At 38.3% G+C, this 27115-nt stretch overlaps 1 protein-coding gene across 2 annotated transcripts in view; it reads right to left on the reverse strand.

The window, feature by feature from the left end:
• Positions 1 to 335: 335 nt before the first annotated feature.
• Positions 336 to 27115, reverse strand: part of CACUL1 (CDK2 associated cullin domain 1) — a 71388-nt gene continuing 44608 nt past the window's right edge. Inside the window, exons 4-9 of one of the 2 annotated variants that reach the window (XM_005566558.4) lie at positions 26448 to 26543; positions 21973 to 22075; positions 16570 to 16659; positions 12662 to 12800; positions 5875 to 5918; positions 336 to 5450 (exon numbers count right to left, since the gene is read on the reverse strand). In XM_005566558.4, coding sequence (XP_005566615.2) covers positions 5410 to 5450; positions 5875 to 5918; positions 12662 to 12800; positions 16570 to 16659; positions 21973 to 22075; positions 26448 to 26543 — 513 coding nt within the window. In that variant the 3' untranslated portion in view covers positions 336 to 5409. The remainder of the gene's footprint in view (positions 5451 to 5874; positions 5919 to 12661; positions 12801 to 16569; positions 16660 to 21972; positions 22076 to 26447; positions 26544 to 27115) is intronic. The other variant, XM_045361617.3, reaches the window with a different exon arrangement.

Below are 27115 nucleotides of genomic sequence, written 5' to 3' on the forward strand. Positions count from 1 at the left end.
AGGGCCACAGAAGAAACTAGGGTTTAAAACACAAAAATTATAAATATACTGATATCCGTATCCATACTATATATGAATATAGAATAGATATGATCATATGTATTTTGTTACACACTGTTTTTTAGCACTGGTTACAGAAGTCAAGATCAACACTCACCCTGCAGGCTAAGTAACTGTGGTAACAGACGTGTGCTCAGTGTGGCTGTCACTTAGGAGGCAATATTAATATGCTATAAGCAAAATCAAATGTTCTATATTATAACAGTTCCAGTGAACCAGGTATTAAGGCCAAGGACATCTGTACAGGATTTATAACATAACATAACAAGGCCAAGGACATCTGTACAAGATTTATTTCATTCACCACAATGTTTTAGAGTGATAGTATACGCCCTAATACAGGAGTGATTCAGAACCCACCAAAAGATCAAGAGCCAAAGTCAGTGGCTTTGTATCCCAGGTCAGTAGGAGTTTCCTCCGCCATTCTGTTTTTCTTGGATTAATGAGATGATGTACAGAACGCCCTGTGCTGAGCTCACTATGGCTTCTGACAAACAAGCACCACTAGGCACAAGACTTCATTGCTTTATCCTTGCTCTGGCTGTGCTAGTGAGTGGCAAAGCCTCTTGCCTGTGCTTGCCCTCCAAATTTTTCTTAAGCATTCCTGTTACTAGCCATAGCTTCCCATGACTTCTCATTTGATTAAGTTATCCTGAAGTGCGTGGCTGTAATATTGACAAACAGGACTAATGAGAGTGATCTGCCATCTGTTTAACAAAACGCACTCTTCTAAGAGAACACCCACAGTCTTACTGCATTTAGTACATAGTCACAACATTGAAATGACATGTAAGAATCAATACAAAATATTTATTTTTTTTCAAACCACAGAATTCTTAACCCCAGAGCCACACTATAAAGTTCTCAGAATCGTAAGCCATTACATTTTTCTAAACAATGCAGTCCAGAGATGAAGATAATTTCCAACCAGCAGGGATGCAATATATAGTAGGTTCCCCTAAGAATGAAGCTCGAATTAGCATTTCCTTTAATACTCCCATAGCCACTCCGTCAACAGAAGCAGAAACAGTACATGTATTCATGCCACTCGGCTCTGAAAACAGGTTCAAGGTGGGTCTTGGCCAGTGGAGGAAGGAAGGTGTCTGGGACTTCAGTTAATCAACAGTGGGGACAGAGAAGGATAATTTCCCTTGGAAAAGAACAGGGTTCCTTTCTCATATTCTTGTGGCCAGAAACTGGGGTGAATTTCAATGGGGGTAATGAAAGAAATAGGAGAGCTATTTCTCCATGAACTCCTATGACCTCCATTTTAACTTCTGACAAAAGTGAACTTATTTACACAATTGTATTGAAAACAGTAATCACAACCAAAAAGGTCCTATAAACCTGTAATAGGTGTCAAAGGGATTGACATTCCGAACTTTATTTTTAAGGACCCTTTAAAAGGCCTAGACTTGAATTAAAGTAAACATAATATTCCAAGCTAAAAGAGGCACCATAAAAAAATCAACTCAAAACATCCAAACAATAGCTAGATGACTAATGTAGGTTGTTTTGCTTTTTAGTTGCAAAGCTTTTCAGTATCTCAGATTAGTGTATTTCATAAAACAATGCTCAGTTATTTTAATAGCTGCTTATGAAACAATAACATTTTAACTCAAGGGCAATCCTTCTTGTATAATAATCACAAAAATAATTAACTGCTATAAAAAAGGGGGAAAAAGAAGAAAATAAAGCCAGCCTCAATAATAAAAAGACAAAATCTGGAAGGGTTACTCTGCTTAAAAAGAGATGAACCAGGATTATTTAAATACTATAATACAAGTGCTCCTGCTCACTTCCAACTGCAGAAACCAATTTTGTTTGCGAGATCACCATTACCTTTGCTAGTATGTGTACAGACCACCACTCGGAAGTCATCCTTTTGTGCTGAAAAACATTCAAATCCCTTGTTTGGTCAGTACAGAATATTGCGAGGTGATGCTCATGCAAACTCTTCCTGAGGAATTTATGTGTGCAAATCTGCAACCCGACAGCATGGCATGCAGCCAGGGAGTGGTAGCTGCACAGGTGTGAGCACTGGAGATGGATGTGCAGTGTTCACAGCCATGGACATCCATTCTTCTGCAATCTCATCTACCCACAAATTAGCTTTCACTCTAGACCCCAAAGAAAGGGAGGGTAATTGCTACAAATTTGTTAAAGGGACAGAAGGAAAGTAACTTGTCTACAAAATAATGCACAATGCATGCATCTGGGTTTGTGTTGCTTCTTACTAACCTTGCCTAAGAACTATTAGGATAATAGTCACAACACCAGGTTTTGCTTTCTGCCCCACAAAAAAAACACTAGTAATTCCTGTCAGGTTAGGGTACAGCTGTGACAACAAAAGGTCACAAAATGAAAATGTTACTGAAGCTTAAGGCCAATCTTTAAAATATGTACCGTCTCTCAAAACAATTATTTACTTTTACATGTCATTTTTTCAAGATGACTGACCTGGCTTTCCTTTTAAGGAGCTAGTTTCAGGCTGCACATACATACTAGACAGTTTAAGCAAATTGGCCATTGACTAACCAGACAATCAGCCTGCATGTACAGTTTTCTATCTTCAATGATCTGGGCCTTTAGTGATGTTGGTACAAAAGCCAGTATGTAATTGGGGTAGAAAAACCATATACTGTACTGGCAAGAATACAAAACAAAAGGCCAGGCACAGTGGCTCACACCTGTAACCCCAGCCCTTTGGGAGGCCGAGGCGGGTGGATCACTTGAGGTCAGGAGTTTGAGACCAGCCTGACCAACATGGTGAAACCCCATCTCTACTGAAAACAAAATACAAAAAGTAGCCAGGCGTGGTGGCACATGCCTGTAATCCCAGCTACTCAGGAGGCCGAGGCAGGAGAATCACTTGAACCCAGGAGGCAGAGGTTGCAGTGAGCCAAGATCACACCACGGCACTCCAGCCTGGGTGACAGAGTGAGACTCCATCTCAAAAGCAAAATACAAGAAAATAGAAGAAAATACTTTCTGGCAAATAGTCAATATAAAATGAGAGGAAGGGGTAGGAAATCTTATTTCCTCTCATATTGCAAACTCAGAATTTTTAAGAGTCCCAATAAATAACCAAGTCTATTTCAACTTAAACAGGTCCTTCATACTGCGATGTGCCTCAAGGGGCCAAGATGATTAACAGCCAGGACATGCAGACTGGGAGACTATGTACAACCTTTCTAGAGTGCCTTCCAGGCAAGGTTTTGTTGTACTAAGCCCTGACCCATAGCCAGCTGCAGACACTGAGCAAAAATTTAGAGAAGCTAAATTTTGCAGACTTTACTTTGCCCACTTTTTATTAATACATACATAGTAAAATACAAAATATTTCTCCATGAACTTAATAATGCAAAAGCATCCAAAGATTTTAATGCCAATTCACATTATACTGTGATGCTTTTATAGGGAAAGTTCTTTTGTAAAAGAATGCTCTCTCCCAGAAAAAGCATTTGGGTATATTATTAGGATACTGAAGAAATTTTCCACATTTAAAGAAACATTCCAATTTTATTCCTTTCAGAAAAATCATTAACACCACTCAGACTTCAGTTCTAGGTGTGATTTGTAAGCCTGCAGCAAGCATTCCATTGAGAAAAGTAAAATGTGAATGTTCCATGATGAATGGAATTCTCCTTGATATTAGAATGTTACCGGTGTAGTAAACTGTCCAGGTCATAGTGAGAGCCTGTCTACGTTCTTACAGTAATTCAGTGTTCATCGATGCAATCCAGGATGCTCACAGAGTGAACTGAGTCAAATTAAAGTCCACAAAATCCACCAGCTCTGGTTAAGTACTTTAAAAAATAAATCTGACAACCTTTATCTTTATTTCTCTGCATAACAGTTTTGCAAATCAAGGACTTCTATTATTGGGTGACTTACTTGCTCCCAATATCTCATTTCTAACTCTCCCATTCACACCACTCCCCTACAAAAATAACAAACTGAATTGGCAGAGGCAGCTTTATGAAAAACCTGCAGAGCAGACATGCAACAATATCCCTGGGATGTTTCTTTTCCCCTCAAGTTCTCTGAAGAGGTAAATATTATTAGTCTGATGTTGCCTAGTAGAGAAGCCTATGCTCAATTAAGATTCAAGCAAAATTGAGAAGAAAAGTATTTTTCTCTTGCTGCATCTATTTTCTTGGGCTTACAACAACAACCTTTTATGAAGGACTAAAAAGCACTGTGGATGTAGAGTAACAGAAATATAGCTTTGCCACAGCTAGAAGGGAGCCTTAAGACAGCAGTGCTACTTCTTCCCTATCACACTCAAATATAACGTTCAAATGACAGACTTTTTTTAAGTAATTATCTCACTCATTTAAAATGAAGTGATCAGGAACCCCACACCACTGGGTGTATTTGGACTTAATAACTATCTGCTTCCTAGAGCATTACAGGAAGTAGCTCTCAATAATACTAAGGGGAACTTCAGAGCTAAAATACCGCCCATCCCTAAACTAGAGTACTGCCAATACTACAGCAGCTGGTGACATCGTGTTAAGTGGCACAGGGAATGGAAATGCTCTATGAGAGTTGGTCCCCAACATTAACATGAATATGCTCTGGTGAACCAGGGGAAAATCTGACCAATGTGCAACAGGTGTATATTTTCCCACTTAATTAGCATCCTGCTACAGGGCCACACCTGCCATCTGGGTGGGTGAGTTTAGATACCATACACTTCTCCAGGAGGAGTTTGACAACATGGTCACACAGTTGCAAAGTGCACAAAGCTCAAGGCACAGAGTAGAAAAAAGTTGTGAACTGATGGGGGAAAGTTCTAGCAAAAGCAGAGTTAGCATTTTCCTTTATTAAGACTTTCTAATGCTAAACAAAGACCAACTCTTTTAAAAGGGGTTGTTTTGGTTATGGGTGAAAAATACTGTATTGTAATGATCTGCTTGGTTTTAAAGCAAAAGAGATCCTGACATGTGAAACCAATACACCAAAATGCCAAGTCCACAAATGAACAAAACAAGTGCTTAAAAAAAAAATTCTTCTGCTCTTCTATTTTTGGAGGAAGCTGCTGATTTTGGCTGTCAGATTTCACTTAGAAATGGTCACTTTCTGAGATGCTTTTTCCTCACAGAATCTGTAGATAAACTCATTAAAAGATTGTCCCATTTCAAAATCACCCCCAAGTCTAGCAGCAACTTTTTTTGTTTTTTGTTTAGTTTTTGTTTTAAAATTACAAACCAAGAAGTCCAACATCCTCTTCCACGAACAGCTTTGTGACAGAGCTCCTGAGTGTCTGCAGCCCCCACTGTGCTCTGAATACAGTCTCTGCAGCTCCAGTGTGTCCTCTTTTCAGGAAGGAAAGTACATTCACTATCTGTACCCCCTGGAACTTGCACACGCTGACGAACTGTCTGAAAAAACATCAGAACAGGAAAAAGTATGAAGAGCAGACAGCATTTGATAGTGGCAGGAATCTTGTTTATTCAACACATTTCTCACTCCTCTCCCAACTCCCCAAAAAAGGCTTTAAAAAAAAATCCTCAAAACCATGTGGTGTGGAGGGAAGTAAAAGGGGACTGAGATCCTAAGGCACTAAGACTGGGCTACAATGTCACCCCAGTAGAAACTAAAGAACTTGGTGGCCTCTTGCCAACTCCCTGAGAACCATCACTACCAGCTGGAGCTGCCACAGCATGCAAAGCACCCTGATTACAAGCAGTGCCTTATGAGAACAACATGGGTATCATCAAATTCAATGCACTGTTATCACAGTGCATTAATATGGCTGCTTTACATCACAAAACCATCAAGATGGGAAGGAATATCATTACTTACTATAAGCCAACTCATCCCCAGCTCTCTTCCGGGACTGGTCACCTCTGGGGATAAGAAAAGAAGAGGCAGTCAACAAAACTGACTTCACATCAAAACAAGAGGAATGGATCAACATATTTGAAAATAAAAGTACAGCAGACATTTCAGTTCTAACCAAACAACCTATTTAAAAATACATATTAAACATCTTAGAATCTTGATATACCTCACTATGCTTTCTGGAGATGGAAGAAAATGAGCCTTTACCTGTATCAACCAGCTCATCATCGAACACCTATGGAAGTTCTAGTTTCACTTTGGAGTTAAGTAAATAGAGGTTCTCAACAAAACTGACTTCACATCAAAACAGGAAGAATGGATCAACATATTTGATAATAAAAGTATAGCAGACATTTCAGTTCTAACCAAACAACCTATTTAAAAATACATATTAAACATCTTAGAATCCTGACGTACCTCACTATGCTTTCTGCAGATGGAAGAATATGAGCCTTTACCTGTATTAACCAGCTCATCCTCAAACACTTATGGAAGTTCTAGTTCCACTTTAGAGTTAAAATAGAGGTTCTGACTAGGCCCTAAGCTACCTACAAAACCTATTTTTTTGTCTCTCCAGCTTCTCAGACAGTAACAGAAATGACTCAGATGCTTAGGTAATGAGTAATAATCATCACTACTGGCCTTTCTTCCTCAGCATTTGTAAGTTGATTTCTTCCTGAAACACGAGGTTTTTCTTTTTAGGCTTCAGTAATGCCACAGCACACGTTCCTGACCTTATTTCACCCTGTCTGCCATCCTTTTCAGGTCTCCTTTGCTGGCTCTACCCAGCGCTCTGTCGCTGGTCATCTTTTCTTCTCCATGTGCATTCTTCTTAGTCTAGGATGGTGATCATACACTCTCTCCACAGGCCAGAGGCTCCCATATCTACATCTCCAGCTCTGCCTTCCTCTCTACCCTTGAGATCTGCAGGTCCAACTGCCTCATCACCATGTCCATTTGGATGATTTACATACACTGGCAAGTTTACCATGACCAGAATACAATGCTCACTCCAATCCATCTCCATTCCTCCCTCAATCTGCCAGCTCAATCACTCAGCCCAAAATCCTTGGGCATCCTCTCTTTCCCTCACTCTGGGGCATTCTGTCCCAAAACCAATCATTCCTCATCAACTCCACTGCTATGATCCCAAGCCAAGCCACAGTCTTCTCTTCCCTACACAAGTACACAAGCCTTATTTATCAACCCAGACAAGAGCCAGTGATCTCATGTAGAAGACAGACTAGTTCACGCCTCTCATGAAAGCCCTTCAGTGGCTTCCCACTACAGTTAAAAATTAATTCCAACTCACTCTCCAGCTTACTCTCCCACCTCACTTTCCTCCACTCTCGGCCTCGGTTCACTACACATCAGCCATCCTGGCTCACTGGCTGTCCCTTGCACATCAGCACTTTACTACTTACTGTCCACTCATAGGACTTATTACTCAATATTATTTTTTTTACATGTTATTTGCCTCACAACATCAGAACATAAGTTCCATGAAAACAGGAACTTGGCCTGTCTTGTTCACTCCACTGCTTAGAAGAGTATAGACAATAAATATTTGTTGAATTGATAAAGTAGTGAGTAACTTATAGTCTCAAATTATTAACATGCTAACCAAGGTGATTTATTTCCTGCTTTTGAATAATCTTTCAGATAAAGTTTCCCATTTACTTTCTCTGGTTATGTTTAGGACCAGAAACCTCTTGCTAAGCTGGGTAAGGAGCCTCAACTGACTGGCAGAGAGAGAACACACCATATGACCTCTGAAGGGTTTTTCTCTAGGCACCACATTCAGCACAAACTAGCTTCCACAGCCAAAGGAGCTCTAACAGGCCGGCCCTCAGGCCACTTTTTAAGCACCTGTTAACACTACACCTAGCCAAAGCCAAGTGTCTTCCATTGTTATTTACACTAGTATCATCACCGCTGCATTCACCAAATATTCTGAAACAAGTTAATGATTAAAAAGGAAGACAGAATTTTATATCTGGAACCTTGACTTTCAGACACAACCTTCATTTGCATTCCTCAAAGGTTAAATAACTGAACATATAAATATAACAGGAGAAAAATACAGACGTGAAAACAACTGGAGGCAGGAAAAGGAATATCAATGTGATTTATGCAAGAGGCTGCTGAAGAGATTAAGTCCAGAATGCTCTCTCATAAACCAGACCCTAACTACAAAACAAAAAAGCCCAAATTTCGGCATCAACTGCTCAGCTAAAAGACCTATGTTCTTACCTTGGTTACTTAGATCTAGTAGTTATCTTCTGTAGTGTTACCTTTGACAACAGATACCAAACTTCTACCCCTTGCCAATCAATTCAATTATGTAGGTAAGAGATAAAAAGCTGTTGCTTTTAGCTTATATGTTAATTCTAGCCTACCCTATATTTCCATGCACCTAACAATTACAATTCACAAAAATTCCAGCTCAAATGATAATCTGTTCACTAACTGCAAAAAAGGATGTATTTGACAACATTCACATTATTTTAAAACAATTCAAAGACTTACTCTGTGCTATCCACATTAAAGCTGTTTGTTACCTACTCAGGATCACTACATCACTTAAGTTCATCTTACATGAAAAAGTGCCCATAACACTGAACAGGAATCATGGTTGGTTAGGCATAAACCATAAAATGACTTCTCAGATAAGAAGAGGCAGAAACAGAATTCTTAAGACAGGCTGTACTATATTCTCCTTTTTGGGGGTTATCAGTGTACACCACTTCTTCCAAAATATTATTCCTAATCAAAGAAGGCATGAAGGTCCATGCACAAGAGCAGAGGCAGGCTCTCCACCAGAGCTGTCAAAGGTGGCATGTGCACATCCTTCCTGGTCAGCATGAGTAAGCTCGGAATTAGATACAAGAATGTCCACTTTGGCAGGCTTACTCTGTGCAAAGCACCTGTCAGAATAATTTATGAGGCAGAGTTTAATCCTCATAGTACATGTATAATAAAGTGTTAATTATAAAAATAGTCCCATTAAGTTTGTAAAAACATTTTATCACCCCTTGGAATACCGCCTAATACTTAAATCCAGCCAGAAGTTTTATAAAATAATTCTGAGAAACAAAAATTCCTATTTATACCAAAAACCCAAGACATTTCCCTGAATATAACCAAACTGGCCATTGGCTGAATACTGCCACATCTGAATAGTGCCACGTTAGTCCTTCACGTGCAGAGGCAATGCAGCCTGAGGTTATTTACAGAGGCAGTTACTCATCTCATCCCAAGCAAATCTGACATAAGAGCTACCATAAACCAAGCAGTCCTGCACTCTGTTCCCTTATTCCAGTACCAAAATTAGGATTAGAAAAATGGGCATGTTAAAGCAATTCCACACATTGCTCTGGAAGGCAAACTCAATATGCTCAAAATTCACAAGAGTTATATTCCTGTACTGCTTCACAAAAAAGTTTTCAGAAGGCTGTCTTTTTTTTTAAAAGGTATAAACTCATCCTAAATTAAGAGCAAATGTTTAAATAAAACATGAACGTATGAAAGTATAAAGACTTCAAAATTATGGTAAGCCTAGAAAAAACCCTAAACATCATACTCAGATTATTTTGCATTTATTTAAGAATGTTGGGCCAGGTGCAGTGGCTCACACCTGTAATCCCAGCACTTTGGGAGGCCAAGTGTATCACTTGAGGTCAGGAGTTTGAGACTAGCCTGGCCAATATGGTGAAACCCCATCTCTACTAAAAATACAAAAATTAGCTGGGTGTGGTGGTGCAAACCTGTAATCCCAGCTACTCAGGAGGCTGAGGCAGGAGAATCACTTGAACCCAGGAAGCAGATGTTGCAGTGAGCCGAGATCACGCCACTGCACTCCAGCCTGGGCAACAGAGACTACACCTCAAAACAAACTAAAAAAAAAAATTGGCCGGGCACGGTGGCTCACGCCTGTAATCTCAGTGCTTTCGGAAGCTGAGGCGAGAGGAACCCTTGAGCCCAGGAATTCAAGATCAGTCTGGGCAACATAGGAGGACCCTGTCTCTAAAAAAAATTAAAAGTTAGCCAAGGGGGGTGGTGTGCCTGTAGGGCTAGCTACTCAAAAAAATTTAAGGAAAAACTATTAACTATAATTCAAAATATAGATATGGCCAAAAAAAAATCAGATACTTCTGCATGACTTCTGCATAGCAAAACAAAACCACCATAAGCAAAAACAAATTGAGAAAAACATGTCATATCTTGGACAGAGAATCAATGTCTTCACTATAGAGATTTCCTAGAAATCAAGACTAAGAGAAAAACAAGCAAAGAACTTTAAACAGGTAGTTTGCAGAAAAACAAATGCAAACATATGAAAATATGCTCAACCTTACTCATATAAGAAATGCAAATTAAACCACTTCTGAGTAATTATTTTTCACCTACTAGGTTGGCAAAAATACAAACGTGTAACAACATACTGTACACACAAGGCCATAAAGAATAGGGACTTTCCACCTTTGCTGGTGGATATGCAAAATGGCATAAATCCCCTGTGGAGGGCAATCTGGCAATATTAATCAAAATTACAACTGCATTTATTGTTAACCCAGCCATCCCACTTCTGAGAATTCACCCTCCAGATATACCTGTAACAAGTACAAAATAATGCATATACAAGGTGATTCACTGCAGCACTGTCCATTATAACAAAAGACTAGAAATAACTCATGTGGCCATCTACTGGGGACTGGTTAGGTTTTAGTCTATACATATGATGGAATGTATAAGAAACAGAAATATGAGCATATATTGTGTTTGCTTGTATTTATATTTTAAAAAATGAAGGAATCACAAACATAAAAATGGTTACTTGATGGGGTGGAATGCGTAGGGAGACAGGTGGGAGGCAAAACTTCTCAATGTATACTTTTTATAAATGGCCTCATTCTGTGTATGAAAATAATACCACCCTCTTTCTGCTGGAACTTATTACAATTAATGTGAGGAAATACCTAATCCCTTGACACTAAAGAGAAAAACTACATTTCAGCATTTCCCACTGGCCCTTCCTTCCCCTGGCCACAGAAAGCCCCAGGTCTCCTAGGCCCATCTCCACAACTTCACTGATCCCTTCCAGTGTTAAGCTGTCAATGATGGGGTAAATGATCAGTGGATTACTCACTGCCCCCACCACCAACACCAGTACAGATGTTACCAGGACAGAAAACGGAAATACCAGTCCAGGGACCAACAAATTACCTGCTTTTGTCCCTAATCTGAGACTTCATAACAGTGACCCTAGTCAAGGCTTGTTTTTCTGAAATTCAGTTTGGCCTCAGACCCTTTGAAAAAATGCCCAGCCCCAGCTCTAGCCAGATAAGTGAGTCAACACTCAACCTACTTTTTGTAGACATGACTATGCCTAAGATACCTCAAGCGTGTTCCTTTCCACAACTTTCTTCCTATCAGGAAGCCAAATGAGAGAGGACAGAGCAGTGCTAAGAGTAAGGATTATAAAAATGCACGATATGACTGTGCCCTTCAATGATTTGCTGATATAGGCTATTTTCTCATAGGGAATCACAAAAATCTTACAATAATGTATTTTAGTTGAAAAATGCACTCTGCAAGATTTTCTGGGATATGACCACGATAATGAAGTGCAAAAACTTTAGGAAAATTATCAAAACCAAGACAGGCAAATAAAGAGATGCCCTATTTTTTTAAGAAGAAACCACTAGAATTTAGGGCAAGAGGGAAGTGTGAAATACAGAATTTATTTTATTTATTTTATTTTTTTATTTTTTTTTGAGACAGAGTCTTGCTCTGTAGCCCAGGCTGGAGTGCAGTGGCCGGATCTCAGCTCACTGGAAGCTCCGCCTCCCGGGTTCACGCCATTCTCCTGCCTCAGCCTCCCGAGTAGCTGGGACTACAGGCGCCCGCCACCTCGCCCGGCTAGTTTTTTGTATTTCTTAGTAGAGACGGGGTTTCACCGTGTTAGCCAGGATGGTCTCGATCTCCTGACCTCGTGATCCACCCATCTCGGCCTCCCAAAGTGCTGGGATTACAGGCTTGAGCCACCGTGCCCGGCCAAAATACAGAATTTAAAGCTCTTTGCTAGGTTAGCCATAAAAGTACATTATAACAGATCAGAGAAGTTCTATAATGTTTTTCCATATGCACAGGACTAATACAAGAAAATCAAAGTTAAAAGAGCTCTTGGAGCTTGCCCACCTAACTGCTCACCCAGTGAGAAATCCCTTCTTCAAAAGGTATGGGCTGGGCCTGGCAGCTCATGCCTATAATCCCAGCACTCTGAGAGGCCGAGGTGGGCAGATCACTTGAGGTCAGGAGTTCGAAACCAGCCTGGCCAACATGGTGAAACCTCATCTCTACTAAAAATACAAAACAATTAGCCAGGCGTGGTGGCGCACGCCTGTAATCCCAGCTACTTGGAAGGCTGAGGCAGGAGAACTGCTTGAGCCCAGGAGTGGAGTTGCGGTAAGCCGAGATTGTGCCACTGCACTCCAGTCTGGACAACAGAGCAAGACTCCGTCTCAAAAACAAAACAAAAAAAATGTATGTAATGAAGAGCAGCTTCCACAAAATCAAAACCCGGCTTCAACATTTCTACAGACAAGGAGCTAATTAATGTCTTCTTGCAGCAGCAAGACTCTTGGCCAGTTACCTCCCATTCTCAGAACCTTACCATTTATCCCATGTCAAGCCAAACTGGCCTAGGGAAATGGACATATATGACCACTAAAGAAAAAAAACTTGCCTTGTAAAACCATTCTGTATAAGTTCTCTTTGAAATTTCTGATCTTGAGCAGCATATTCAGAAAGTTCAGATTCCACCGCCGGAGGGAGAATGTTTGGAATAAATTTAGAAAATAGAGTTGGAGCCATCTGAACCCACTCTGTGAGGAAAGGAAACAATTCATTAAGGAAAGCATATAAACACATCAAATTAAATGGAAAAGGTAAAGTTTTCTTTTAAAATACATAGTAAGCCAAATTTAAAGCAGGGGAAAAAAATTAGTGCAATCCCATTCTGGTAAAAAACATATAGCAGTAAAATTTCCCTTCTAAAAAGAATTTTATAGGCCAGGCGCGGTGGCTCAGGCCTGCAATCCCAGCACTTTGGGAGGCCAAGGCGAGCGGATCACGAGGTCAGGAGATCGAGACCATCCTGGTTAACACGGTGAAACCCCGTCTCTACTAAAAATACAATAAATTAGCTGGGCGTGGTGGGCGGCACCTGTAGTCCCAGCTACTCGGGAGGCTGAGGCAGGAGAATGGTGTGAACCCGGGAGGCGGAGCTTGCAGTGAGCGGAGATGGCACCACTGCACTCCAGCCTGGCCCACAGAACAAGACTCCATCTCAAAAAAAAAAAAAAAAAAATTTTACAGTATGAAGAAAGCCATTTTTATATTTTACTGATTTAACAGAATTTAGTGAAAATCCCTAGGGAATTTTTGAACAAATCTGAAGTATGGAAGAAAACATGAATGTGATTACCACACAATTCTGAGTGGGAGGGGGCTTGGTGGAAATATCAGCCTTATTAGCCATTAATTAAAACAATATATAATATATAGCCCAAGAATAGAACAGTACAAATAGTAAGTAGATATATTTAAAAAAAGAGGCAGCTCAAAAGGTAGGGGGGACTGAACGTTTAAAGTGGGCTGGAGGTAACTGGTTAGTACTCTGAAAATATTTTTTGACCCCTGTTAAATTACAGCAAATATATATATACACAACAGTAAAAAAAAAAAAAAAAGAATTAAGTGGTTATCAAATCATTTTTAAAAAGATCAGGAGACTATAGAAAATAAGGCAAAGAAGTTACAGGAAAACACCTGTACCAGATATGACAAAGACGAATTACTATCTTTATTATGACGAATATGTACAAATCAGTAAGACCAGGTAAATGAGTGAAAGAACCTGTAAGAATAATATAAACAGAATAAATAGCCCTGTTAATATTCAAAAAAAAATTAAAGCTAAAATAAACATGCTCTCTCCCTTTTATTCAGTGAACATTAAAGAGAATTAACACCCACCTGTATCAAGGGCATGGGGAAACCATTATTTCCCTTCCTTGGTGGTGGTCCTCAATTAACGCTATTATTCATTTTGAATTGTTTTAATCTAGCCTGTTCACATTTCTCCTCTTGGAAAACATTTTGGCTATACATCTCAAAAACTATAAAAATATCAGTATCTTGAATCTAGTAAACCCATTTTAAAAACAACAATCTGAGTAAATGATTATAAATTAGAAAAAGCCACGTTTGATGCTGTGGAACATTTGGTCTGTGTTAAGTAAAAAAGTGGAAGTTAACAAAATGTCTAACAGCAGAATGGCTAATTAAAATTGGCAAATAAACACTGCAAATGATACAAGGACCAATTCATTCAGTCACCCCTTGGGAGAAACTCGTGGCAAAATGTTTCCCTCCTTCCAGTCCAGCTCAAATATGGCTTCACCAAGAGTCTCAATACAGTGCTACGGGGAATCACTAATCAGTCAGAGCTGGCAAAGTCAAACCCATCTGCTACAAAATAAAGATGAAGAAACAAAGTGTGTGTATTAACTGAAAAAGGGCAGAATAGGATTGTTGCAACTATTTCTAAAGACTGGATGCCAAAATGGTAAGTCATCAGAATCTCCAAGGATTACAGCCCCAGGAATCTAGACTTTAAAAAGCCTTCATAAGTGACTCAGATGCAGTCATACAAAGACCAGCTCTTAAGAACTACTGCAGTGGAACAAACTTTTCCTTTCAAAATTCAACTTTTAAAATATTCTAATCTTAATCTGTCAGGTGAATAAAATGGCTTTAATAAAGCAGGAACATAATGGGTACTGGCAAAACATGTAAACGTCAAAATATGTTTTCAAGTATCTCAGAAAATGTGCAGGGCAGCAAAAGGTTAGTATGTGATAAAATTCACCTTTTCAAAAGGACAATTCTCAAATATAGAATTCTCCTTACAAGTAGTATAAACCCTATTACAAGAGTTTGAACCTGGATAAAATAGCATTTAGATAAACATGTACCCACAATACTTTTCTACCTTTAGTGATTAACTTTATTTTGCAATTTTGTTACTTATAAAAGCCAGAGCTTATAAAGCTGCCTACTTGGGAGGCAGAATTTATCATACTGTACTTAGATGCTTTCAAAAGAAAAAAAATCATTCATAACCTAGTACACGTACACACACACACTATTTCAGGAGCCATCTTCATCACACTGCTGTAAAATTCTGAGAAACTAGATACAGAAAAATATCAGTTTATTGGACACATGCAATAAAATATCTTTACTACTTTATACAAGTAATTTCTGTCAAAAATCAGAGTAGAGCTCAAAACCTAGATCCAAATTTAACAATAAATTTGAATACTCTAGAAGTCATTAATCATTTAAAGTAGCCTAAGAAGGTTGTTTTTTGTTTTTTTTTTTTTTTAAGACAGGGTCTCGCTCTATCACCCAGGCTGGAAGCTTCACCTCCTGGGTTCACGCCATTTTCCTGCCTTCCGAGTAGCTGGGACTAAACGCGCCCACCACTATGCCAGGCTAATTTTTTTGTATTTTTAGTAGAGACAGGGTTTCACCATGTTAGCCAGGATGGTCTGGATCTCCTGACCTATGATCTGCCCGCCTCAGTCTCCCAAAGTGCTGGGATTACAGGTGTGAGCCACCGCACTCGGCCTAAGAAGGTATTTCTAAAATCAGTCTACTAGTACCCAGTTTTCACTTGGTTTCCATTTTAGCTTGCTAAATTCTGACAGGTCGTTTAAATTAATGAAGCAAACAAGCCATCAATTAACTAAAATAACCATTAAACTCAAATGGATAGTAATAACAGCAGTGAATGGTTGCATGCTTATTACGTTATCAGGTACTGTGCGTTAAGCTCTTTATATCATGTTTTATTTCATTTAATCCTCAAACAATAAAAGAATTTCACAAAAAGGTAATTACTGTCTAAAAAGCATCCCTTGTGTTTATAGATTGTAGAACAATGTTCTATCTTGATAACTTCTATAATCTCTCTCCCATGGACATTTATAAGTTGCCAGACAATTCTGACAAGTTTGAGGTTCTCGCTTATAGAAAGATATATACAAAAGCTCCTTGGGATTCCTTTAAATTTATAGTGTTTTATTCTAAGACAGACACATTAATTTTAAAACCATGCTTTTGACTATTATCTTTGGTATTTCCTTCAGTTCTTGTGATTAGTTCTATTTCTCTCCCCAGAACATCTTTACAAAATGACTGTAACTTTGCAAGTTACTTAACAGGCCTAAGAAGATGGACTTGTGAATGTGGATGTCTGTGCAGCGTGAGGTAGGAAGTAAAGGAGAAATTAAGACCAAATATGAGGTTCAATTTTATCCATAAAATAAATTGTATTCTACAATTTATTTCTTGTATTTCCCTCACAGGTTCTGCAAAGAAAACAAACTAGTTGGTTTCCACTAGCAGAGAACATTCCAACTGAGCTCTGAGTTTACATTTTACAATGATGAATGTCTATTCAATTTTTTTGCTCCAGCAAATGCAAGTACCATTAGGCCTCACAAAACACATACAGAACCACTGCCCTCTTGGAAAAGGCTGTAACAAACAGTTCCAACTCCAACAGAAATGAGAAATGTTTACCTGGTCTGAGGGTATACAGGCCTTTCACAATATTTGCCATAGTTGAAGGTGTGACCTGAAATGGTGTTGATTGGGCTTCTAAAAGTAAAGCTGAAATAAGAGAAAACAGGTTAAAAAGAATGTAACACGTATTGATTGTCCAGATTTCTCTATTACTGTTTTCCCAAAAACTCCTGAAACATAAACAATTGTAAGAAATGAACAGTCAAATAAACCAATCAAACGTTTATATACTAAGGATTTTATTTTTTCAATCCAGTGCAGTAGCTAAAATACGTGAAGGTCTGCTGACACACTAATGGAAATGAATCAATTCATGGAGGTTCTGAAAAGTAAATAAAGCTTTCTAAAAGCACTAGTATAACCTATCATGAATGATACATTATAACTGAGTTGAGTTGAAAATGCTTCCATTACATTTGGAGAATAAAGTATCATACAATAACCTCCCTCAATCATTTCTCCTTCCCCCAAATCACCATTAGTAATTATTTGGTAACTGTGATCAGAGACAGAAATTCATTTGCCCAAACGCTATAGCTACATCTACTATTTTCTTACAAGAGCTAAGGGCGAGGGATGATGATGGCTCATCTTTCTCATTTTTCATGTCTTTGGTGACCCTGACTCTGAACATGACAACAGAGACAGTTTTCTTTTAGGTTATCTACTGCCACACAAACATTTTAAAAAAGTTTTTAATGAGGAGGAATAATTCCTCTAGATTAGATCACTAACAAATACAACTAACAATTCTTCTAGATTAGATCACTAACAAATACAAATTCCATTGATTAGTGAACACAACAGATACTACTGACCTAAAATGATTCATTTTTAATTTATCTCAAAGACCTACATTTGCTAATAACAACAACAAACTTGGTATGATTTTACCCTAAGCCAGGCTTGTAACATCACATATAAACTGATTTTGTTCTGTTCATGCCTTTCTAAAAAGAGAAATGCCATCTTACTAGGCCAATGAGGATTTTATAGTCTCAAACATACAATTTGAGTTATGTCTGCATATATATGATGAAGGCCATCAGAGATGGACTGTTAAGTTTATCCTTCCGATTTTATCATTAGTAGACAGTTACAAGTTTGAACGGCATAGACCACCAGGGGTGTCCAATCTTTTGGCTCCCCTGGCCCACAATGGAAGAACTGTCTTGGGCCACACATAAAATACACTAACAACAGCTGATGGGCTTTAAAAAATTGCAAAAAAAACTCATTTTAAGAAAATTTATGGGCTGGGAGTGGTGGCTCACACCTGTAATCCCTTACACTTTGGGAAGCTGAGGAGGGTGGATCACGAGGTCAGGAGTTCAAGACCAGGCTGGCGAAACCCCATCTCTACCAAAAATACAAAAAAATTAGCCAGGCGTGGCAGTGGGCGCCTGTATCCCAGCTACTCAGGAGTCTGAGGCAGAGAACTGCTTGAACCCAGGAGGCGGGGGCTGCAGTGAGCCGAGATCACGCCACTGCACTCTGGCCTGGGTGATAGAGCAAGATGCTATCTCAAAAAAAAAAAAAAAAAGTTTACAAATTTGTGTTGGGCAGCATTCAAAGCCTTACTGGGCCACGTGGGGCCTGCAGGCCATGGGCTGGACAAGCCTGGTGTAGGCAAATGCTAAGCATTTCAGAAAATCATGTTGCTTTAAAATGCAATGTTTAAAAATTTAAATTCTAAGTGTTAGGTTTTCAGAGTTTTTTCTACTCATAAGATTCTAATTTCAACATGTATCCAAAATCCAAGCACTCTCTCTCTTTATTAATCCATCTTCCTAACCTTTTCACCATTTTGGCCTCCAATTAGGCATGATCCTACTAACTCTTCATATTCAACAACATATTGATTATGTGGTCAAGTATACACATTTGCAAACCATTCCTACCATTACTGTAATCACCTATGTCAAATTTGATAGCTATGAAGAAATGATAAATACAAAGATACATAAAATGTACATAAATATTTGAAATAAATTTTAAAATGATTACATTTAATAACAAAAGATTATTAGAGTTAAGGTGTCACTCTATAGAAAAAGTGTTTAAAAGATTTTCTAGTTAATCTCCCCTTTTAAGGAAAAAGAAATGGGAGTTTGGGGGTGGTAACTTGAGAGAGGAAAGAGTACTGAGCATTTAGCAAGTGCTAGGTACTTTACATATATTTAATTCTCACAAGTTCGATCATTTACCTTTCTATTTTTAACAGGTAAGGAAACTAAGGCCAAAACAAAAACCCCTCACTGAATAGTTCACCTGAAGTCACAGAGTTAGCTAGAGGCAAAAGAGGTTCAAGAACGTTTCACTCTAAATTCTGTACTCTACTTCACCATACCAACACCGAAATGCTTGCTTATATGCAACAATCATCACACAGATATCAATAAGCCATATAGTTTAAACACTAGAATAGATAAGTTCTAATCGTAAAGTCTAGACAGGTTAAGTGCCTTGCTGAGAAAGTCACACACCTTTTGATACCTGAATTGGGACCTCCTCTGCTCTTTCAAGTATTCCTCATTGCTACACACTTGCTTAGGAGATTCTCTCCTTTATTAATTTGAAAAGCAATTCTTAAAACTGAAAATACTCTTGGCTTCAAAAAAATTTCAAACTACAATGGTTTGAACTAAAAGGCAGAATTGCCTAAGAAAATTAACTAAAACGTAACTATTTAGAACACTATGCAAACTGAACTAGAAATCTGCTGCTGTAAAAGTCAACGTACTATATTTTCCCAGGAAATTTCTACCATTAACCCCATGCTACACATTTATTGTTACATTTGCTCAGAATCACTAACACACTATGTAAATAACCTTGATTAACAATAGATCCTAGTAGTTCTGCAGCTTTCAGAGTTTAATTCAAATAATTTCAAAGGAAAACAATTTTACTATCAGCCAAAAATAGAAGCCACTTTATTTTATAAGCAAATATGTAAAAAATGATTATACCATGGAGCCGACAGAAAATTAGTTTTATCCCCAGTAAGAAGTTACTGTTTTCATTCATGAAACATACCAATAATGAATGATATGGGCATTCAATAACTGATTCTTTATTAACAGAGACAGTATTTGTTTTACATTTTTGTATTGGTTTTAAGACATGGCTCCCAAATTCTTCTGACATGCCTTTTATCAAGAGGTAGGATATATTCCTCTCTCCTGGAATTTTGGCTCTGTGACCACTTGCCCAGCAGAATACAGCAAAAGTGGCACTGTGCCAGCTTCTGAGCCCAGGATCTAAGAAACCAGCAGTTTCCATTTCCTGTATCTTGAGATACTCACTCATGAAGGAAACACAGAGGAACCAAAAGCTAGCACCAACTTACCAGCCACGTGAATGAGTCACACTGAAAGCCCCAGCCCCCAGTTAAGCCACAACAGACAATGCTGAGCAGAGCAGACATAAGCTACCCCACCAAGCCCTCCCAAATTGCAGAGCAAAATAAAAGACTGTTGGTGTTTCAAGGCACTGTGTTTTTGGATGATTTGGTACACAACAATAATAAATGTGAACACTAGCTTTCCAGATCTATCTGAAGCCACGGGAAGGAAATTATTGATCAGATTGTAGAAAATTACACAAATTGAATGTAGTTATTTGTTTTGCTGCAGTAAAGGGGTAATATAAAAATGTATAAGTGGAAACGATATTAATAGCTGTGCTTTTCTGGTTGAAACTTTAACCTCTGTTTCCGTTTCTCCATTTCTAAAATGAGGGTAATGATTACACCTATTCTATAGGGTTAGGAGAATTAAATATTTTTAAAGTATAGGTCCCTACCAAATATAAGCAGTGCCTGTGTGTGTTTAAAAACCTTCGATGATCATCCACATAATACAGTTAAACATTGTCCCTTGTTGTTCTGAAGCTCAAACCAATGAGGCCAGTCATTTCTCTAAGTACAATGCCTGATAATTGTGCAATAAATATCTGACAAACTCAGTTTTGTCCAATTTACAAAAGCTTAAGGACCTTTCTGTTTAATTGGAAATAAAAAGATATATCCACCTTTAAGTGTAATTTTTATTGAAAACCAGACAATATGATTATGTTTTCTCTCACCAGATCTGGACTACTATATTCTTTCTTGAATATTCTCTTTGCATACATCCAATAAAATTAGTTTCCAAATTACTGGCAAATATAAAAATATATTTACAAAGTAGACAGGCTTTTTCTACCAAATGGTAGCATTTCTCTACAGAATTTTAACAAGATTTCAAAATGCTCTATCTTGTCATGAAAGCAAAAAGACAATGTCAGTATCAGGAAATACTTAAGGGTTATAATACCTGGAATACCTCATGAGCCAATGTTTAAAGATGTTTATAAACATCTCCCAGCCTTACAAAAAAAAAAAATGCAAGTCATATTCCCAAGACTCTAGGCCTCTTTTCTGTTTCTGGAATCTCTTGGGAACATAATAATGAAATGTATATTATCTTCAACTACACTATTCTTTGAAAAAACCCTACCTTTCTAAACTAGCCCCACGCTCGATAATTCTTTCACTTAACATTAAAAACGGGAAAAAAAAAGTTTATGGTCAAGCTTGAAACAATTCTTTTGTAAATTCTAGTAAAAGTTCATTGTGGCAGACACTAATTATGGTTCACAGGAAAGCAAAAATACATCCTGCCAACCCAAATATGTGCCACATTCGAAAAAATGACTTGATGTGTCATACAAGATATGAGCTTTAAAAGGATGCCGAGACATTAGGTTACAGGGACTTCCTAACTCTACCTGGAGAAGTATATTCTTTCAGGAAAGGCAGGATGAGATGCTACCTACTGCGAGGGGAAGAGGACTCAAGAATGGGGAGAGGAGAAACTAACTGAGCTTAATATTCTTAATAATCTACACAGGCACATGAAATACTTTACAAATCCTAATTCACAGGAGAGAAAACTCAGGGCCACAAGAGGCAAAGAAGTTTGCCTAAAATAGAGAATAAATGACAGAACCAGACTAGAGAAGGGTTTCTGCACTAAAGAGTAAAAATCAGAGGATTCTGTACTACCATTTCAGAGAAACAACACTGTATTCCTTCTAGAGTTACTGGTAGTAAAGTTAGAAGTGAACTTCCTAATAATACTTTCCCCACTGTCAGGGAAAAAAAAGGGGCGGGCAACAAGTTATCAGGGCAGACACAAGGGCACTGTCCAATGACCTGGTAAAGGTGCTCACAGCTCACCGGGTGACCTTCAAGTCCCATTTTTAATTCCACAGTGTCTCAGGTGGGCTTCAACACTTCCTATCTGGTTCAGAAGATGTTAATATTGGGATTTACATGACAGTGCTCTCAGACCAAAAAGAAAAAGGAAAGATCATTGCTAGTGTTATCTCACCCCTATAAGCTGAATTACTTACGCATTAGGCTGTAAATGTGCTTTTCTGCAACATGTTCCGTAAACAGCTTTATAAGGTCATCTTTTAAGTCTCTGTTAAGCTTGGTTTCGATGTAAAACTTATTCTGAAAAATAAAATGAAATCTTTTTTGTGTATTAATTGGGGAAATGGTTAGTCTAATGAACTGGAGCACTAAATATTTTAGAAAACAATGCATAAAGGCATCAATTAAAACAGAAAAACTCAACATCCAACAACAAAAGCCCTGCAGCTGTTAGTTACTTGTCTTTCTGGCACGGGTTGAAAACATGAAAAAACATTTTCAACCATACATCTCCGAAAGAACACTGGGAGATATCCAACATTAACTAGACAGGGATGCACAAACATTGCAGAACCACACTGTGTGGAACACCCTTTAAAAATATATCATCAAAAGACAACATGGAGAAACACTAATGAAAATTACCCCATTTATCAATGATCTGGGTTGAAAGCAGGCTGTGGACGTGCACTGGCTGACTCCCCAGCACACACTCAATTTCACTGATGAAAGTCATTCAGCTTCTGGCATTCCCTGGGGACCACCTTTGGTTCAGAGGTAGACACTCAAGGCAGCCCAAGCAGCCTTAGAGAAACCTTGGCATGAGGGAAAAATCTCTTGCAGTCATCTTATAACCATGAGGGGAATGTCAGGCCTCTGAGCCCAAGCCTGCACCTATACATCCAGATGGCCTGAAGCAACTGAAGAATCACAAAAGAAGTGAAAATGGCTGGTTCCTGCCTTAACTGAGGACATTATCTTGTGAAATTCCTTCTCCTGGACAATGAGTCTCAGAAGCTCCCTCTGAGCTCCCGGTCTGAGCACCTTGTGACCCCTGCCCACCAGACAACAACCTCTTTGACTGTAATTTTCCACTACCTACACAAATCCTATAAAACTGCCCCACCCCTATCTCCCTTTGCTGACTCAGCCCACCTGCACCCAGGTGATTAAAAAGCTTTATTGCTCACACAAAAGCCTTTTGGTGGTCTCTTCACACGGACACCCGTGACAGGGAAGAGGATAAAACAGATGTTATGGACAGCAGAGAGACCAAAAACCAAGTCCTTAGTAATACTGTTGAACCACAGATTCAACCAACCTTGGACACAGCCTCATTTCTGGAGTTTTATTACAAGAGATAATACTCTTCATTATTTAAATCACTTTGAATCATGTTTTCTGTTTCTTGCAGCTGAAATCTTGACTAGAATTACTGGCAAGTCCAAAACAAAGTTGGTTTTTTTTGTTTGTTTTTTATTGAGACAGAGTTTTACTCTTGTTGCCCAAGCTGGAATGCAATCATATTGGTCAGGCTGGTCTCAAACTCCTGACCTCAGGTGATCCGCCCACCTCTGCCTCCCAAAGTGCTGGGATTCCAGGCGTGAGCTACCACGCCCAGCAAAAAAAGTTTTTCATATTTAAGTGTTAATGCAGAAGAGTAGAAAACACATAGAGGAATGTTAAGTCGCTCACTGATTCTCTCAATTTAATTTAAAAAGATTTCTTTTTGGAGATAAGGTTTCACTCTATTGCCCAGGCTGGTCTCAAATGCCTGGCCTCCCACTTCAGCCACCTGAGTAGCTGGGATCACAGATGTGAGCCACTAAGTCTAGCCATTTAATTCTTACACAAGTTTTTTTCCGTCTTTTTAAAAAATATATAAAAATAAGATGCACATGGTTAAAAAATAGAAAGCATGCAAAACAGTATGCAATAAAAAGTCTCTCAATGCAGACCTTCTGACCCAATCCCAAAAGGTCCCATTCATTCTACACTGGGAAAACTTCTGTATATTCTTTCTAGGATGTTCCTTGCATATATGTGGATATGCTTTTTTCCCCCTAAAAAAAAAAAATACTAGTGAGAAAATATTAAACACTGCATTGTATCCTGCTTTTTCATTTTTCATTTAATGTTGTATATTGGAAGATTTTTCTCTTAAAAAAACAGAGTTGTGTTACTTATAATTGCATATTTTTCTGTCTTCCATAAATTATTTAAATAATAGTCCCTACTGATGACAATAAACCTGCGTAATTCTTATATGTGGAAGTCTTATAGGTGGACGGATGTTAGAGACCAGCCTGGATAACATACCAAGATCCCATCTCTACAGGGAAAAACAAAAAAAATTCCTAACATTAGGTATGGAAAAATCTACTCCTTCCTTACTGATCTGAAATGTCACCTTTCTTATTAAACTTCTACATTTACTTCAGCTTATTTCTGGGCTCTGTTCCCTTGATCTATCTATCCCTGCCACCAATGACAATCTGTTGGGAGCAAGCCCCCCAGAATCTGGCCATAAACTGGCCCCCAAGACTGGCCATAAACAAAACCTCTGCAGCACTGTAACATGTTCATAATGCTTTTCTCTCCTGGTATATTGTCCTATTGACATTTAAGATCTGAATGCCCAGCATTTTAATGTACCCTTTCTACTCTTTGTAAGTAACTAGAAACCAATAAAAATAAATAGTATGAAAACTTCAGAAGTACTTAGAAACTCCAATTAGTCCACCTCTTTTTAACTTTGTCTCAGGTACAATAATGTTAAATTCCAAAATTGTAAGCAAAAATAAATGTCTTTATTTGATCTCTGTGCCTTTCAACAAGACCTTAGTTACAATTAATCTTCTAGTTTAATGACAATTTCTTGATATTCATATAGACAGACTTCTAACAAAGACATTAATTTTGACAAATGTTTTTAAAAATTTCTGTGTCAGCAAAAGAAACTTTGCTTATTATGGCACTAGTAGGTTAACATTTCAAACTATTTTCTTTAATATACTTTTCTAACAAAGCAGTACCAAAGTTCAAATAATTTCTATCTTCTGGACAATAAAAGCAATTTAAATAACAAATTTTCAAAAGTAACTACAAAGCAAATTCAAGCTCTTAATCTATAAGAAAAGTTGTAGTTACACTTTACAATCTAAGATCCCTTATTTGAATTCTGCTAGCTGAAACAGTAAGTTTGAAGTTCATTTACTCTTAACTGACACAAGACTTCTTAAACCCCAGGATCCCACCATAAAGTTTAAGAAAGCAACAATGGCAATACAGAAAAGCATAAATCACCTTTCTGTCTTAACCTATTCTTTTAATAAACCAGCTATTTACCTTTTGATTCAAAATTATAAATTAGACTTTTGTTTTTATTACTAATGCTACCTAGCCAACATGCTTACTGGTAAATGCCATTAAAATGGCAGACATGCAAGTCAAGAAATCTATTCACCCACCCTAAACTCCTTTATCCACAAATAGGCCCTGTCTTTCAGCTCCGCTTCCATACCTGGTCTCCACTGAAAACTTTAAAACAGCAAGAATAAGGAGTCGGCTGGCACAGAAATAAAATGTTTGCTCTGTCAGTACAGGACATTTACCTAACACACACTCCTGATGAATAGCCCATGACAGGATTTCACCAAAATGATACAATTTAGCTACCCTCCCAGGCTTACACTCTCCCCAGTAAGTTAATTCTGCTAACCTAGAGGCACTTATTCCTAGTGTTATCAATAATATTTTTCCTTAGTTTCATGATTCATAAAGGAGTTCTGGCACTTAAACCAAAAGAAAAGACTTTTTATACATTCCTTTCTTGGTAAAAGGCAAAAACCAGTTTCTTTGGCATTATACCGACTAGAAAACCAGTACTATTAAAATTGTTGTCAGTAACCAGGAAGTAAGTGTAAATGAAAATCATGAGGTACTACATCGTCTTTTGGGAAGTGCCTTCTAAATTAGAGGTAGGTGTACTTTTGTTTTGTTTTTGTTAAGTGCATTTTATGGAAAGTAAGTCATTCGTAAGATTGCCATCCACATACAGCAACCTACATGCTACAAAAAGTAGGATCAACCTGAACATCTCATTCCCTAGTCTAATAAAGAATGGGGATCATGGTTTCTAAGGGCTCCTCCATGCAACAGGAGCACTAACATTAAGACTCTATGACTCTGGATATTTAAAACAGGGAGGAAGCTGATCAACAAAGTCACAGTCTACAGCTTATACTCAGCATAACTCTCCAAATAAAACAGATCATCAGAATGGCAGCAATGTTTTACTGTTCTATTTTTTATGGAAGAACTTACTTGGCATTTTACTTTCTGAGGACAAGAAATCTTACATATCTTTATATTTGTAGAACCAAACACAGTGCCTTCCACATAGCAGAAATAAAGTAAGTACTCATGTGGGTGACTGCTTATCTTAATGCCTACTTGTCTATTCAGCAATTGTTACTTAACGGAATTTCAAAGCAGAAAAAAAAGTTCTTCTATGTCAACAACTATCAAACATTACTGAAATAATTAAATTTCCATTTCTAACACAAATGTACTAAAAGAAAAACAGAACATGCTTAACTCTTTGCATCTATTTGTGCTCTGACCAATACACCTAGGTATTTGGGAAGGAGGAAGGAGCTCTCTAACTTACCATATATATGAAAAGAGGCACAATGCTCTGCAATGCTCCCATATATTGTCCAAGAGCTATATTAAATCTTTCAATATAGAGATCTGGAGGGCTGGCCTGTGAGAAAGAACAGAAGTGTGATCAATCTGGGAAACCTGGGAAAGACCTTCCACCACAATCTGAAATACAAATAGAAGGAATTCAAAATTCATAGAGATTCACCAAAAAAAAAAAAAAAGAGGAAGACACGTACACTCTGAAGGTAAGACTTCTACCTTTGTTCCAAAATCTATGTAAAACTGAGGTTTAGCCATCTTTAAAAGCTGTGTAACCTCAAATGTTAATTAAAAGGCTTCTTCTTTTACTGAATAAAAAGGTGCACTCAGGCCGGGGGTGGTGGCTCACACCTGTAATCCCAGCATTTTGTGAGGCCAAGGTGGGTGGATCACTTGAGGTCAGGAATTCAAGACCAGCCTGGCCAACACGGTGAAACCCCGTCTCTACTAAAACTACAAAAATTAGCCAGGTGGAGTGGCAGGTGCCTGTAATCCCAGCCACTTGGGAGCCTCAGGCAGGAGAATCACTTGAACCTGGAGGCGGAGGTTGCAGTGAGCCGAGATCACACCACTGCACTACAGCCTGGGCGATAGAGCAAAACTTTGTCTCAAAAAAAAAAAAAAAGATGCACT

Source organism: Macaca fascicularis, chromosome 9 (genome assembly GCF_037993035.2).
Source record: "Macaca fascicularis isolate 582-1 chromosome 9, T2T-MFA8v1.1".
Taxonomy (NCBI): domain Eukaryota; kingdom Metazoa; phylum Chordata; class Mammalia; order Primates; family Cercopithecidae; genus Macaca; species Macaca fascicularis.